We start from the raw sequence: 16,273 nt of genomic DNA on the forward strand, positions 1-16,273 counted from the left end.
AGGCCCGGGGTTTGATTCCTTAGCACCACATAAGCAAAAAGAAAAAAGCCAGGAGTGGCGCTGTGGCTCAAGTGGTAGAGCGCTAGCCTTGAGCTGAAGAGCTGAGGGACAGCATCCAGGCCCAGAGTTCAGGTCCCATGACCAGACCCCCCAAAAAAAATAATTGCAAAAAGTCAGGTTTAAGGCATGGTTCAGATGGTAGAGCACCACTTGAGCATACAAACTGAGCATGTACAAGGAGGCTCTCAGTTCAAAAAAATAATACTGGCAAGAGAGAGACAGAAAGAGAGAGAATAAGTGAATTATGATAGCCACTTCGATTATAGCAGAAAGAGATAAGGAGTTAGATAGAATATGAAAACCTGGCCATGAGGAATAGAAGCTAGAATGGTAAGGCCTAACAGATTCCCAGTGTTGGGGGTGTCAGGCCCTTTAAGAAGAGGAGCTTTATAGGAGGTAGTTAGGCCACGGAACACCCATCATGGGAGCCGCAGACCAGTACTTCAAGAGTGGTTCTTCAGGTAACACTGACTCCTCCCCGTGCCTCTGCCATCGTGGTCCCATCCACCAGCAGGGCCGGCGAGCAGAAGCCATGTTTACGCCTCCTGCACTACGAACTGCACAAAACCCTTTTCTGCATAAAGTACTCCACCTTGGGGTTATAGCATCAATCTAATACATCCACCTGCCTGTCAAAGGATAATTAGGTTGTCTCTGGGGTTGGATGCTAGGGAAATTCTTTTTTTAATCTGAAAACATCTCTGTGCAGCCGTTTCATTTTTCTGGTGCAGCTCTGGAGCTTCAACTCAAGAGCTATAACCTTATGCGCTGCTGCCGCCGCCCCTCCCCCAGGCCCCCACTCCTCCACAATCTGGAACCAAGTTTCTACCACTCACCTGGCCATCCCAGCTCACTCTGCCGGACTTACTGGGGCCTCTGATGACCATGATCAGGACCCGCCCTGCACTGAGCAGGGGCTCCTCTGTTCTTTGGCTACCTTGGGGTAGAAGGCATGGCTGCACCTTGCCTTTGGGCCCTTCCTCCCCAGCCCTCTTTGGGCCTCCTCCTCCTCAGGATCCTCTCTCTCCACTATCCAGAAGAGCCCATCGGCCCCATGCCCTTAGCAGCTCCCAGCTAGCCCCAGAGGAAACACAAACCTCACAATGTATTAAAAATAGTTTTTATTTCATCCAAAGCAAAGCTAAGTACAATTCTACAATGCAAATCGTTTGTAGAAGCAGAACAGTCTGATCGTGTTCATTCTGTGCTTGAACAGGGAGTCAGTACTGGGGGGACAGGGCAGGAGGGTGCACACGTCCCAGAGGGCCCCTCCCCGCCCCCAAGGCCTGTCAGTGTCCTTAGATCTATAGTTATATAGGAAAGTTCGCTATGGGAATTGTCTTCCAAGCCAGAGGAATAAACCATGCATAAGCTAGTCAGAAGCGCCCAGGTCAGGTGGGAGGGGCGGGACTCCAGCCTGGGTCAGAGTGCAGCAAGCTGAAAGGTGTCCCCCAGAACCCCGCTCCCTCCACCCCTCCGCTGCCATCTGTTTTATCACTGATGGATGGGGTTGCAGACAGACAGAATCGAGGAGCATGACTGGCCCCATCTCTTATTCTTCGTCAGTTTCCAACTCGAGCTAGGGAAGATGGCGCCTGGCCCGTGTGGAGCCCCCTACCTGGCATCTGCACAGCCCACCCCCCTCCGCAGACCCGCCGTCTGCACAGGTGCTCACAAGCACACACCTGCAGCCAGATCTGTCAAAGGAAGCCAGAAAAGCCAGCCCCCCGCTCCCCCCACCCGCGCAATTCCATCCTGGCTGAGAACCCAGGACCTCCAATAATGTCCTGTTCTAAGGTCAAGGGCGAGGAGCTCTGAACTTCCTCTCATGGATGGCACTGTCAGCATGCGCATGCTCAGTTCTGGTTCACTAGGTTCAGGATCACCTTGGTCAGCTCACTGGTCCTGGAGGCCACTCAGGGAGACTGCCATGCGTGGGAAAAACAGCTTCGCCTCTTTACAGATGATTGCAAATCGGACACAGTGATTCTCCAGGGGCACAACACTGGCTCTGGGGACCTGGCAGTCTGTGTGGCAAAAATGTCAGACCTCACATTCTTCGTCTCCACCCACTAAGTGCCAGGGGTGTCCCAGACATTGGAATGACCAAAACTATCCCCTCCCCTGCCCTGCCGCCAGTTCCAATCCCTCTGCTGAAAACCACCAAAAAAGAAGGGGAAAAAAGCTGTGGTTAAGAAACCTAAAGCATCCATTGGAGTTGATGTTGCTAAGATGACAAAGACTGGAGAGCTGCAGGGGGGAGGTGTGGAGAGGCTGAGAAAGAGAAAGGGGGAGAGAGAGAAAGAGAAAGAGAGAGAGAGAGGGAGAGAGAGAGAAGGTATGCAGGAATGGGTCACAAGATGAGGACAAGAAAGACTTGGAGCCATCACTCCATTTATAAAACCTGCTTCCCAGATGCCTTTTCAAGCCAAACCGCTCTATCAAAGCCCGAACTCGCCAAGCCTCACCACAGACCGTGAGGTAGGTAAGTTATAACGCCCATCAGACAGATGGCAAAGGCTGGGAGGGGCTGCAGGAGCCGCCCGCACGCTAGCCGTCGTTGGGGAGACAGAGACGACCTCTCCCCGTGCTAGTGCAGGGAAAGGAGAACACAGCAGTTGTGCGTGAAGGCAGCTAGAAGTTTCCTGAATGTCTGGCTGCTCTGGAAACCACGGAGATCTGAACTTGAGCCCTGCAGGGGTTCTCGACAGAGAGGAAGAAGAGGCAGATCAGAGGGGATTTGACTGAGATGGGGGCACTGTCCACAGCCACAGGCACCCGTGGGGACGGCTGTTTGTCCCTCCAGCTGTCACCATGGGGAGCCTGTGGCAGAACCCCAGGCAGTCCTCACCTTCCAGAAAAGAACTGCTCCTTTCGATTTCCCTAGGACCACCCCCAGGCCCCAGGACAAAGTCAGCCGTGCAGCAGGGGAGAGGAGGGGAGAGAGCAGACAGAGGACCCGCCCTCACCCCTCCCGGTGTCCACCTCACTGGGATCCTGAAGTCAGACCCATCGGAAGACCCAGCCTCACCACCACAGCTCCTGGTCTAGACAGGAGCGCCCTCACAGGGGTTTCCAAGACCCAGTGGCCAGCCCGGGGGGGAGGGGGTTTCCGCCAACCTGCCTCCAGCCTCACCGGGGCCCCCCCCCACCGTGTGGAAGACCGGGAAGTGTGCAGTTCCGAGGGCTGGGCTGCGGAGCGAAAGAGGAGAGGGTAAAAGCCAGGACTCGGGGAGCTAAGGCACAGTCTAGCCCCACAATGAAGGGGTGTGCAAACCAGCGGTGTAGAAAGCAGGAGACAAGTGGAGGCCAGCCTCCCTCTGCCCTTCCTCAGTCCTGGGCAGGGAGAAGAGGTCCAGCTGAGCAGGAAGCAGCTGGAAAAACCTTGGGAAAACTTGGGAAGGTTAGAAACTCCGAGCAGGGTATGGACCTGGAAGCGGAGGCTGGGACAAGGCCAACACCGCGCCCCTATGAGAGGGAAGTGGGGGGGAGGGAAGTTCCCCAGCTGGGGGGGAAGGGGTCAGCTCAGAGACAGCCTTGAAAGATCAGGTATCCCCAAAAGCCTAGTTTGCCTCTGATGTGACCCTCAGGCCTGCTCCCAGGTCCTCTCCACAGTCCGCCAGCTGGCTTCCACCATCAAAAGCATTTACTGTCCATACAGGGCTCTTCCTTCAACCCATCTACACGGTCCAGCTTTTGAGGGAATCCTTACTGACCCCGCCGCCCAGGTCCCAATCGGTGAAGAAAAAAATAAATCAGGAGGAAAACCAAGGTTCTGGTCACTCAGGTAGGAGAGCCCATCTTCCCAGGTGTTGGGGACCAGCCCCTTCACACCACAAGCCCCCTCCTTTCCCTCTCCTCAACCCTCTGCAGGCCGCTCCGCTGGCCAGCCCTCGTGCCTGGACAGCTGGGGAAGGGCGGAGGAAGCGGAGACAAGCCAGGAAGGACGCCGGTTCCTTCCTGCCCAGAGACACTACAGTTGGAGCCAAGCAGCAGATAGATCGGGCACGTGGGTTCTACTGACAGGGCTCAAGCGTCAAGGTGGCCATCAGAAAGCGGGGCTCCCCACGCTGCTGGGCCCCCCTCGGGGCCTCACACTTTTGTCGGTGGCTTCTCCTCCGCCTTGGAGCCGGGCAGCCCGTTCTCTGTGTTATCATTCCCGGAGGAGCTCACGAGACACTCCTTCCTGCAGAAGGGGAAAGGGAACATGGTGAGGGGAAGAGGTGAACAGGAGAGCCGAGCTGTGCCCCGCCCCACCCCGTGCCCAGCCCTGGGCCCAGGCTTCTAAGAGCTAAGAGAGCCAACGGCTAAGTCATCTTAGCTCTCTGGGTCTCTATAGCTGGATAAGCCAGCCATCGTGGGAGCAGCTTCCTCTCAGGAGTAAGGGCGCGTGGAAGGGTTGGCAGTGGCCTAATCAGCCACAGCCTGACTCCTCACAATGGAGGCCAATGAGGGCGGGCACTGTGTCCAGGGGTTACATCCGGGCTATGCCCCCCCAGGGAATAGGAGGAAGGAATAGGCTGGGGATATAGAATTCCTCCCCACAGGGCCCACTGGTCCCTCCCTCCCTCCCCGAGCTCTGGAGGAGAGGGAGAACAGCTAGGACCCTGCGGGAGGAAGGGGAGGGCAGCAGAGGGTGGCAGACAGGGCAGAAGCAGAGGAATCACACGTGGTAAAGGGCACCTCCTGGGATCCACACCCCGACTGCCCAGGCTGGGTGGGCTCCAGTGTAAGCCTGGCCCACTTCCTTGGCAGTGCGCGGATGGGAGGGGCAGAGCTCGTGTAAACGGTCTCTTGTGCGGGGCGCCCGTGGCTCACGCCTGTCATCCTAGCTACTCAGGAAGCTGACATCTGAGGATCACGGTTTGAAGCCAGCCCGGGCAGGAACGTCTATAAGACTCTTATCTCCAATAAACTACCAAACAAGCCAGAAATGGAGCTGTGGCTCAAGTGGTAGAGCACTAGCCTTGAGCAAAAGAAGGTCAGGGACAGTGCCCAGGGGCCCAGGGTTCAAGCCCCAGGAATACCACAAACAAACAAACAAAGGAGGGATGGAGCTTCCTAAATGTTTTAGTAGATCTTTCCAGCAGGTGTACAAGTACCAATGAAAAGGGAGAGGATAGAAATAGGATGGGAAAGAAGACAGCAAGGAGAGGAGGAATGAATGGAGGATATTTACAAACTTAATCAACTATATATATTCAATAGCTGGGTTCCATAACTCAAAGTCTGTAGTCCTAGCTACTTGGTGCTGGAGTTTGGGGGATCATGGTTTGAGACCTATTCAATGAGAAGCTTGCAAGACTCCATCCCAACCAATGGCTAGACACAGTGAGCCACATGCTCCATTCTCAGAGATACAGGAAAGATCTGAGCCCAGACATAAAGCGATACCCTTCTTCAAAAATAACCCATGCAAACCCTGTGCTGGTGGCTCACACCTGTCATCCTCGCTACTCCAGCGGCTGAGATCCAGAGAACAGAAACTCAAAGCCAGCCCTGGGTAGAAAAATCACAAGAATCCATCCAAACATAACCAGCAAAAAGCAGGGTTGGAGATGTGGCTCAAGTGGCAGAGCACAAACTGACCAAGTATGAGGCTCTAAGTTTAAAGCCTAGTACTAAAAAAAACACATATATACAAGTATCAATAAGTTGATTTTTTTTTGGGGGGGGTTGAGCACTCTACCACTTGAGCCATAGCAGCATTTCCAGATTTCTGGTGGTTCATTGGAGATAAGAGTCTCACAGACTTTCCTGCCCAGGCTGGCTTTGAACCACGATCCTCAGATCTCAGCCTCCTGAATAGCTAGGATGACAGGCTTCAATAAGTTGACAAAGGGACAGATAAAGACAGAACCAGGGGACCAGGAGATTAGAGGCACAGGAAGGGGTACAGAGAGGAGGCTGACTCACTTCTTCTCCTGGGTCTTCTTGATGATGAAGGTGATGAGCTTCTTCAAGAGCAGGATGAAGATGAGGAGGCCGATGACCCCGCCCACCACGGCCAGGATGATGAGCGTCACCGTATTGTCCACTACTTCCACTGCCCGGCCGGGGGGGGGGAGGGGACACCACAGTCACCAGGGGCCAGCCCCAGGCCATCAGCCCTCCCAGGCCTACAGATGCAGGAGAAGCAGGAACAAGGCAGCCACCAAGCTTAGCTCCCCCAACCTCCCACAGACTCGTGTGCAAGTTCGGGAATAACTCAGACAGGGAGCCCTGGATGCCCAGCCTTGACTCATGACTATGCCCTCGAGTTGCCCTGTGAGCATTTAACATGGCTTTCTAGCCAAAAAAGCCCCTCAGGGCTTCCCATCTTGCCTTCTTCGCCACCTTTTCCAGCCAGCTCTGGACACCCTGGCCTTCCTGCAAACACAGGCTTCCTCCGCCACTTTATCTTTTCTGCCCAGCACCCCATGTTCACACACAATGCGATCCCTGCCCTGGCCTAGAAAGCGGGGGAGGGGGCAGGCAGCCCCCTGACCGGACATTCTGGAAGAGCCAAGGAGCAAGGGTGAAGAGTTCTATCTCAAGGCCTGACTTCCAGACTAATTGGTCCCAACCATCCCTTGCTGAGCACAAAGCCAATGAGAGGAATCGGGTCGGGGTGGGAGGGGGGTGGGAGGGACAGAGGAACCCCGCATACTGACTGGAAGACAAGGCTCCAGGCTCAGCAAAGGCTCCTGGCTCGGCCCTTGGCCCAGCCCAAACCGAACCCCATCATCCAGGATGGCGACAGAGGACAAACCCTTGAACCACTCGCTCCCTTTCTCTTCCCCTGGCTCCTGTACTCTGTCTCCCAGACTCCTCTGCAGCACCAGGCTGTCCCACTTGCGGATCACCTCCCGCTTCTCTACCTCCCCACAGAGCTGGATTCTGGTGACCACCTGGCTCCTTGGGCCTCCTGTGTCACACTGGAGTCCCCGACTAGAAGATGGCTCCCAGGGGGGAGGGACCCTGGCGTGGTCATCTCCCTCCGTTGTGTCACTACTCCTCGGTCTGTTATCCTGTGCTCTACCCTGAACTGCAACGCTAGACCCGTTCCCAACAGGTTTTGGGGTTAACAGTTGGCATTCCACCAATGGGTGCTAACAGACTATGCACCAGGGGCAGCGGGGGGGGGGGCAGGGGGCTTTGCCTCACTCCCTCACCCTCACAAGCATTCCGGAAGGAAGTGGCTAGCATATCCCTTTTGTCTGTCTGTCTGTCTGCACTAGTACTGAACTCAAGGCTTTGCCCTCTCACTTAGCTGTTTTGCTCAAGACTTGGTACTCTACCACTTGAGCCAGGCCTCCACTGCTGGTTTTTGCTGGTTACTTGGAGATAAAAGAGTCACACAGACTTTCCTACCCAGGCTGGCTTTGAACTGGGCTGATCCTCAGATCTCAGCCTCCTGAGTAGTCAGGATTAGCGTCTGGCCAGCATAGTTTCTCCATTTCACGCTAACACTGAGGCAGGCCCGGCACCCTGGAGTCCTTCCCACTCCCCTGCCGTCCCTGTCCCCAGACCCACGGCCTACGTTTGTCAACGACTTGGAGGAAAATGGTGGCACTGTGCTCCAGATTCTTCTCCTTGGGGTTCTTCACGTGGCAGGTATATTTGCCAGTGTCACTGAATTCCAGGTTACTCAGCTGAATGGAAATGTTGTTCATCTTGTTCTTGGTGCTACCCACCAGGGTGAGGCGTGCATCATCTTTAAACCTCACCCTGGGGTCAGACTTCTCGTTCTTCACAATCCCATCAATGAGCTGAGACAACCAATGGAGAATCAGTCAGAAAGGGTCCAGAGCTCCCTCCAGCCCCACCCCTTCCCCCTCCAGCCCTGTCTCTTCCTTCCCACGACCGACCCACCGCTGGGCACCTGCAGGTCTAAGAAGAGCCCATAATGGTTGCATCCACCCTCTCCCTCTTCTACCAGCTCTGCCTGTTAAACACCTGTTTCAAGGGAAATCCATTTCCTTTTTTGATTAAAGTGTCCCTGGAATGCAACACAGTTCTTTCTCTTCATAAAAGCTTTTCTACATAATCACTGTAAATACCCCATTCTACCCTGCTCCCCCTTCCTTCCAAGTTCAGCCTCCAGCTCTTCTTCATTGAACTTTTCTCATTCCCTTTCTCTAAAGACTCACACTTGTTAGGCAAGCACTCTACCACTTTGGTCACAACCTAAGCACCTTTTTGCTTTTTTTTTTTTAAGACATAATCTGGAGTGTTTGCCCTGGCCAGCCAAAGACCACAATCCTCTGGCTCCCAAGGAGCTGGGATTACAGGTGTACATCACCACATCTGGATGTTCAACTATTAACTTTTTACACAAGCAATCCAAATTCCAGGTTTTCCTTAAAGCCAGACAGAGGACTCTAGCCAAGAAGTCCAAAAGACCCCCAAATTCTGGCAAGGCCATCTGTCTGGAAGGCATATGGGGAGAAAAGGGAACAAAAGGTAGGTTCCGAGGGTTGTGGCAAGGGGGGCATCGAAGGGGCAGGGCCCAGGGCAGAAGGCCCAGATGTCCTGAACTCCTGCGGGACTTACGATCTTGTATGTGTCGCTGTGGTTGTAAGTCCACCAGAAGTGGAGGTCCTCAAAGCCGAAGCAGCTGGAGAAGGTACAGGGCAGCAGCACCTGGGAGTCATTGACCGCGTAGATGGTGGTGGCCTTCCCCACGGACACCTCCAGCGACAGGGATGCGGGGAGCAGCAGGACAAGCCCTGTGAGGGGCAGCCTCCCTTAGTAGAAGCCCACACAGGAGAGCTGGGAGGAGCGCTCAGCTGGGCAGGGAGGCCTCTGTCCTCCTCGAAGTCCACCGCAGGTGAGCAGCTCTCTCTAACACCACCTGGGCACTCGACCCTGCCACTCTACCCCTCTCCCCGCTCCCCTCCCCCACAACACTATTTCACCCTTTTTTTTTTTTTTGGTCGGTCGTGGGGTTTGGGCGCTGTCCCTCAGCTCTTCAGCTCAAGGCGAGCACTCTACCACTTGAGCTACAGCGCCACTTCCGGTTTTCTAGTGGTTTATTGGAGATAGGAGTCTCACGGTCTCTTCTGCCCGGGCTGGCTTGGAACCGTGATCCTCAGATCTCAGCCTCCTGAGTAGCTAGGATTACAGGCGTGAGCCACCAGCGCCCGGCTATTTCACCCTTTAGTGGGGAAGGGATATCATTCTGGGCTGCGACGTAGTCCTTGTAGCATCCGAGGCAACCACTAGGGGTCGCCCGAATCCAAGAAAAGGAGGCACTGGCAAGCTACCCTTCCCCGGTCCACTCACCTGGGGCCGCAGCCCCACCCCACCCCATGGGAACAGTGTGTGAGCACTTCTCCTTCTCTATGTGTGAGCACTTCCCTTAAGACTGCACAAGCTCCCCAGGTTCGACAGGATTGGGGGAGGGAGGGGAAACGGGGTAGATCCCTAAGGTGAAAGAAAAAGACAGTCATGCATTGTTCCCCGCCTTGCCCGAGGGGGGCAGGGAGGGCAGAGGGGCAGAGGGACACCTGCAGGCTGGACCTTGCCAGCAGTACTAGGGCCAAGCCAGCAAGGCAAGCATGGAGGGGGAAGTCGAGGCTGTGAAGATATCCGTGCAAGGCGGTAGTGGCCAGCAGCTTCTGGTCCCCTCCTGGCCTCCACGGGGAGGCCCCTGGGGCTCCAGCCTCTCACTCCCCCACCCCCACATGAGACATCATTACAGTGCATCCCTGTGCTTTGCCTCGACTCCCCTTGATCCTCCTGCATCCTCGAAATGACACTCAGGCCTTGTCCCCCAGGTCCCGCACATTCCTCAAGGAACCCCCATTTGCCTCAAGGTCATTGGATCAGATTGTATGACTAACTTCGGGCATCTAGGGGGAATGAAAAGCTACTCCCAAGGAAAGCGCTCTGTTGTCTAGCGCAATTCCCCCGTGCAGTGTCGTAAGCTAGTTTCCTCTTGTTTTGCCCACAGGAGACAATGGTGATGTAGTTGCTTCCACACAACGTTGTGTTCTACATGCCAGAGATGCAGCGCCACGGAATGCAGGCAGCCTGGTGCTGTTCTCAGGGCCTCCTGGCCTGCCCCTCCCCCTTGCTTCTGGCTGGAAAGTGAAGAGCTCATACCCTACCCCCACCACCCCACTCAGAAATCACAGGAAACCCAATCATCACCCCCTGCCAGAGTCAGTAAGAGCAGTAATGGCTGACATTGACTGAGCATTTACCATAAGCCGGGCATATTTCCTCCTCACACCTTCCCTGTGAGTACTGTACTATTACAGGTCCTCAGTAAGGACAAAGCAATTGGGCTTAGAGGTTAGGGAACTTGTCTAAAGCCAACAAGAGAAGCAGGTCAGTATCAGCAAGGAACTCCCTCCAAACACCCCCAAATAGACAGACTCAGCTGGGTGGCTGAACCCTAGCTACTCAGAAGGCCCCGATCTGAAGATCACAGTTCAAAGCCAGCCCAGACAGGGAAGTCTGTGACACTTTCATCTCTAATTAACCACCAAAAAGCCAGACATGGAGGTATGGCTCAAGTGGTAATGTGCCAGCCTTGAGCAAAAATGCTCAAGGACAGTGCCCAGGCCCTGAGATCAAGCTCCAGTGCCAGCATGTATGCCTGCACAAGCCTGTACACATGCATGCACCCACGCACGCACACACGTGCACGCGCACACACACACACACACACTCACACTCACACACACACACACACACACACACACACAGATTCCCTGGAATTCCTGGTTTCCCTCCGGCCTCACCCTCCTCTACTCTGACTCCTTCTAGAGACCTAAGAAGCAGACTCAGACATAAGATTCCAGTCTCTAGCCTAGTGCAAGCACTAGAAGACGGCCTTGTGGGGGACCCCAGCTCTGCTTCTCACCCCTCCCATAGCCCCACAAACCAAGAAAATTTGGGTGCAAGGTGGGAGACAGGGAAGCACAGAAGGCAACTTCCCGGTAGCCACTGGGCTCGTTCAGAACTGCAGGGAGTCCAACAGCTCCCATTCCCATAGCCATGGGCAACCTGGCCCAGGAACTGGGGTCCCTGGGAAGGTGTAGGAATTCAAATCAGGGCCAAATTCCCCTGAAAAAAGAAAGCCAGGTGGGTGGCACCCATCTGGAATCAATCATAGCACCTGAAAGGCTGAGGGTTCAAGGACAGCCTTGAGGGACTTAGCAAAACCTTGCCTCAAAAAATTAAATACAAATTTAGGGGATGGGAATGTGTCTTAGTGACAGAGTGCTTGCCTAGCATGCAGGAAGCCCTGGGTTTGATTCCTCAATACCACATACACAGAAAAATCCAGAAGTGGTGCTGTGGCTCAAGTAGTAGAGTGCTAGCCTTGAGCAAAAGAAGCTCAGGGACAGGGCCCAGGCTCTGAGTTCAAGCCCCAGGACTGGCAAAAAAAAAAAAAATTCATGCCAGGTGCTGATGGTTCACACCTATCTATAATCCTAGCTATTTGGGATGCTGAGATCTGCCAGCAGCGAAACCCAACTCTCATTAACCACCAAAAGACAGAAAATGGGACTGTAGCTCAAGTGACAGAGCACCAAACGAGCAAGAAAGCTAAGGGACCAGTCTCAGGTCCTAAGTTCAAGCCTCAGTACTAGCACACGCGTGCACACGCTCGTGCACATGCACACGCTCGTGCACACACACATACACACTTCAAAACACAAAAGATGCACATCACAAAAGGGAAATGCTTTTCATCACTTCACACAGATTAGAAACAAACAAAAAAAGAGCAAAGGAAGGGTCCGGAAGAGAGAACCCTATTCCTTTAAAGTCTAGCTGACAGCATGGTGCGTCGCATTTCTGCTGGACGTGGATGACTTCACTCTAATACACTCAGGACTCTCTGAAGGAAGCAGTGCTATTTTCTCTGTAGCCTGGAGGGGAGAGGGGGAAATGCAGGGCTGGTTTCCACCGAGTCTGCCCTGCCTCCACTAAGGCATCAGCGAAGGTAGGCAAGCCTGGCTACTCTACCGCCCAGCCGCCTAGCCAGGTGTCAGGAGTCCTGCCAGCTATGCGTGGGAGAATGGTGCACAGGAAAGCACAAGGGCCTGCCTCCTGGGGCCTGCCTCCTGCACCCTCATCTGTAAGGCTGTGCTTCAGGAAGAAGAGAAAGTGGGGGCCTGTGATCCACCAAAGCCCCCCCCAGCCCCCACCCCACCCCTCCCTAGGCTGCTTCAGCAGGATGGCCAGGATCCGACTTGGGAGCAGACACCAGGCCGGCCCCATGCTGCTGACCTTGACAAAGTCAGAGACGCTACATCCGGATGCAGATTCCCAAACGGGCACAGGAAAGGCTGAAAACTTTCCTGCCTCCCTCCGCTTGGTGGGAAGCCAAAAAACAAAACAACAACAACACCAAAAAAAAAAAAAACCCAAGATTGTAAAAACCGAAGAAGAGCTTCGCCAGGGAGAAGAGAATGGTCTTTCAAAGGGGGGGCGGGGCGGGGCTGTCCCCTTCCAGCGTGGATGTAACCAGGCCACTGCCTGCTTGCCTTAATGACCAGGGCCAGCCAGAGAGGGCCTCCAATGCTCGTGCATTGATTTATACTTTCAACCCTGCACCACAGCTTGGATTCTTGCCATGTGGCTGTTTCCCTAAGTGAAGGGTTTGCTTTGCCCTAAAGTTCACTGCTTAGGGCAGCCGTGTGGGCATGCGTGTTTGGGAGTGGATCCTCTCTTTCTGACACCATGGAGTCGGAGAATATGTCTTCCCGCTGGTATTCCATCCTTGGTCCCACAGCCTTGCCCACCCCCACCCCCGCCATCTTTGGAAGTCTCCAGCCCCCTGCCAACCTGCTAAGGATCAAGGATAGATTCTCAAGTTGCATTAAAGTAAAAAAAAAAGGGGGGGAGGAGGGGAAAGCATTGAACACAGGCAAGTGTTATTAAATATTCACACCAGCAGGAATCTGACGGTCACTATCATAGACTCCAAGGTCAAGGCCAGGCAGGAACTATTGCTCCATCTTTTCCCACAACCAGGAATCCAACTCATCCTCCTCCAAGCGGAGGGAAGAACCAGGGCAGGATGGTCCTAAACTCTAAGTTTAGCTCTCTGAGCTTCTGGCATGGCAAGCAGGCAAATTCAGCTGAGACATTCTGGCCCCAGGGAGTCAGAGAAGCTCAGAGTGAGAGCTGGGAGCCAGAAAGTGGGCCGAGAACAGCAGGACGAGAGACCCCTCCTGGGATGCAAGCCCTGGAGACAGTGGGAGGCAGGGCTGGGCGAAGCAAGGCCCCTGGGCCCACAGATAGAAGGAAGGAGTGCAGCTCCCTCACCCTAGGCAACCTGCCTGCTTCCTGCCCACCCCCAGGAGCTTTGCTGGGGTAGAAGTGCATGCCCCTGAGATGCTGCCCAGCAGGCCCAGCTCTGCAAACGAGCCCCAGCAATATGCCTGGCCCTCCTCTCCAAGGCTACGGAACGGTTGTGATGGCCAGGCCCATCTACAGTCTATGCGGCTATCCCCAAGGCCCAGCCACGGCAAAAGATGGAGTAGAACCCAGCCACGATCAGGATCCAAGGACTCAGGCTTCTCTGTCTCCATAGGCCTGCCTTCAGCAAGATTCAGAAAACATAAAGAACCAAAACACGAATCATCCTTTCCAGATCCAAACCCGCCATTACCCTCCACTGCTCCCTTCTCCTCTCCTTTCCTACAGTAACTCCTGATTCATTCACCCTGGCTGGTTGCTTCCTCTGAGTGGAACTGAACACCCTCTCCTTAATTGCACTCTCATTAAACAGGCCCTTAATAAATACACACCAAGGGAAAGCCGGTGGTGCAACACAACACCCTCACAAGTGATAATTAAACACAGATCACAGCAATTAAGCAAATCAGGAAACAAGGAAGGGGTAGGCAGGCCAGATCCATTGTCAGTTAGGCACTTAGGGAGGAACGGGGACGCATAAACTTCGGCTGCGGCTTTGAAAGGCATTCCTGCAGTTCGGGAAAGGGTACCTTGGTTGGGTTGTCAGAAATCTCTATAGTCTCAGTCTCTGAGACTCTGGGTTTAATAAGGTGTAGGGCAAGAGGACTCCTGAGGCCGTCTCCCCAGCTGCAGAGACATCATCAGCTCTGCCTCCCCCAAACCGTATCATCTATGTCCCCCAAAACTTTACTCATCCTCCAGCCCTAAGCAAAGCCCTCTGACCCTTCCTGGTCACCCACTTCTGGTAGCTAAGAGGCAGAGCCTGGGAGGCCCGGCCTCCGTCCTGTTGACCAGGCAGCCCTGGGCTAGTCACCCTCGTCTCTGACAGGGCCTCCTCGTCCTCAGAAAAGCTCTTCTCCATGACTTCGTTTCCAGAGTCCCTGCCCACCCCGTGCTCCCAGGGGACAGAGTCACGCCTCCTGGTAGACAGTCAAAGATGTCAGCTGCTTGCCTCGGAGAGGGATCTACAAGTGGCTTCCAGGACAGGGCCTGGCAGGAGTGGGGCCAGTCTGGAGCTGCTTGGTTCTCTCCTAGCCTGGTCCAAGTGGGGCCCCACCTCCACTTGATACTCCAGCAGAACAGGAAGTGTGTATGTGGGGTCCTCCATCAGGAGAAACTACACAGAGCCCCAATCCCACTGCTCAGCCACCTCCACCCCGTGTCCAGGACCCTGGTGGTTGCTCACAGAAGCCTGGCACCATGGAGATCCCAACAACCCAGGGCCTGGCATCTCATCAGCCAACCAGGCACGGCAGAGGAGGCAGCCCGCCCGGTAGAGTGGGCACATTTCCCCAGGCCTCCGTGACCCCCTTCCCCTTGCTATGGCCACCATGGGGACCAGAGCTGATGGCAGAGGGGAGGTAGCTCTATGCACTTCCCACGAGGAGGAGCCTGAGCACTCAGGAGTGCGGCTTCTTTAGCGGCACTGTGGACTGCACATCACACTTGTAGTCCAAACCGCTGCAAGGATGTAAATAAACCAGAGGTTCAGGGGCAGATGTGTCTCCCCGTCCCTCCCCACCCCAGGCCTGGGGTGCCTGCCTCCAGCGCAAAGCCCTCTACCATGGGCCTGACCAGGGAAGGGAGCTGCCAAAAGCCAAATCTCAGGAACATCACAGGTGCCAGCGACGGGGTCGGCTTACAATGAAGTCTGGCTGTGATTTATGAGATTAAATTCCGGACTAATAAAATATTATTCCCTAATCTCTTTAGAGTGTGACACTCAGAACGACCAGGGCCACATGAATAGATATTAATTAATACGACTGGGTTCTCTCTGGGAGCTCTAGACATGGCACCCCCAAAACCAAGAGCCAAGAGCTGGCCAAACAGGCCCTCCATTCAGGTCTCTCCGAAGAGACAAGGCTCTTCCTAAAAGGTGGCTGGGGGGCGGGGGTCTTGCAGCCCCTCCAAGCCCTTCCAGTACCTGGAGCTGCAGGGCAGGGGAAGAGAGAAGGCAGAGGAGTCTAGCAGAAAAGGGGCCCGAGGAAAGGGTGGTCTCCTAGTTCCCAGATGCCCAGCAAACAAGCCAACAGTTCCAGACCGGGGTGGAAACCACCCCACGCCCCGACGATCCCACGTGCAACGCCTTCGGCACCCTCTCCCCCGCGGCGCAGCCCCGGCGCGCGCGAACCCCGGAACTCCCCGCTGCGGCCCCACCAAGACCCGGCTCCAAAAGTCTGGAGCCGAAGGCGTCAGAGACTGCAGAAACCAGTGACAAATAAAACACCCCAAAACCAACTCCGGGCGAGGCTGGCGGGCTGCTGGAGTGGGGGTCACACCCAGGATCCCCGGGAACACGGCCTCCCCCGCTCCCCGGGCTGGATGCCCAGCGGCGGGAAGACGGGGGACACCCCCCCACCCCGTCCGCGCTCCACGCGGCACTCCGGCGCCCAGCCCGCCCACGGCGCCCCCTCTCCCCGGGGGTGCCCGCCTCGGCGGCGGGGCGGGGGACCGCAGAGGCGCGAGGGGAGCCCCAGCCGGGGCTGCCTTACCCAAAAGCCCCGTGCCCAGCCATCTGGCCGGCGCTCCGCCGCGGTCCCCGGCCCGGGACATGTCCGGTTCTCTGCGGAGCGCGGCCATGGGGGACTGGGCACCGCCGCGCTCTCCGCCCGAGGTCGGGGAGTGGGCCCCGCCAGCCGCCGGGGAGCTCTGCACCCCGGGAAAGTTCGCGGGGAGAACGCGAGACCGGGCTGGGGGGAGAGGGGGGCGGGGAAGCGGAGAGCGCGCGCGGGCCGGGCCCGCCTCCGGGAGCGGGGCCGAGGGGAGGGGAGGACGCGGGGCCCGG

At 55.7% G+C, this 16,273-nt stretch overlaps 1 protein-coding gene across 1 annotated transcript; it reads right to left on the reverse strand.

Annotated features, from left to right (window-relative positions):
* Positions 1-3,192: 3,192 nt before the first annotated feature.
* Positions 3,193-16,046, reverse strand: Scn4b (sodium channel, voltage gated, type IV beta subunit). Its single transcript, XM_013009637.1, has 5 exons — positions 15,981-16,046; positions 8,596-8,771; positions 7,583-7,811; positions 5,977-6,106; positions 3,193-4,246 (listed from the first exon to the last, which is right to left on the reverse strand). Exons 1-5 carry the CDS (start codon positions 16,039-16,041, stop codon positions 4,153-4,155), a joined length of 690 nt encoding a protein of 229 aa, XP_012865091.1. The 5' UTR covers positions 16,042-16,046; the 3' UTR covers positions 3,193-4,152.
* Between the last annotated feature and the right edge of the window lie 227 nt (positions 16,047-16,273).

Source organism: Dipodomys ordii, unplaced genomic scaffold (assembly GCF_000151885.1).
Source record: "Dipodomys ordii isolate 6190 unplaced genomic scaffold, Dord_2.0 Scaffold10, whole genome shotgun sequence".
In the NCBI taxonomy this organism is placed as follows: domain Eukaryota; kingdom Metazoa; phylum Chordata; class Mammalia; order Rodentia; family Heteromyidae; genus Dipodomys; species Dipodomys ordii.

Bases quoted from the DNA above. Each gene is read 5' to 3' on its own strand.
- Scn4b (XM_013009637.1), bottom strand. From the start codon at position 16,041: ATGTCCCGGGCCGGGGACCGCGGCGGAGCGCCGGCCAGATGGCTGGGC. The intron at 8,772-15,980 runs GTAAGGCAGCCC...TGCCCCTCACAG, and splicing joins GCTGGGCACGGGGCTTTTGG to GGCTTGTCCTGCTGCTCCCC. The intron at 7,812-8,595 runs GTAAGTCCCGCA...TGGTTGTCTCAG, and splicing joins ACAGCGACACATACAAGATC to CTCATTGATGGGATTGTGAA.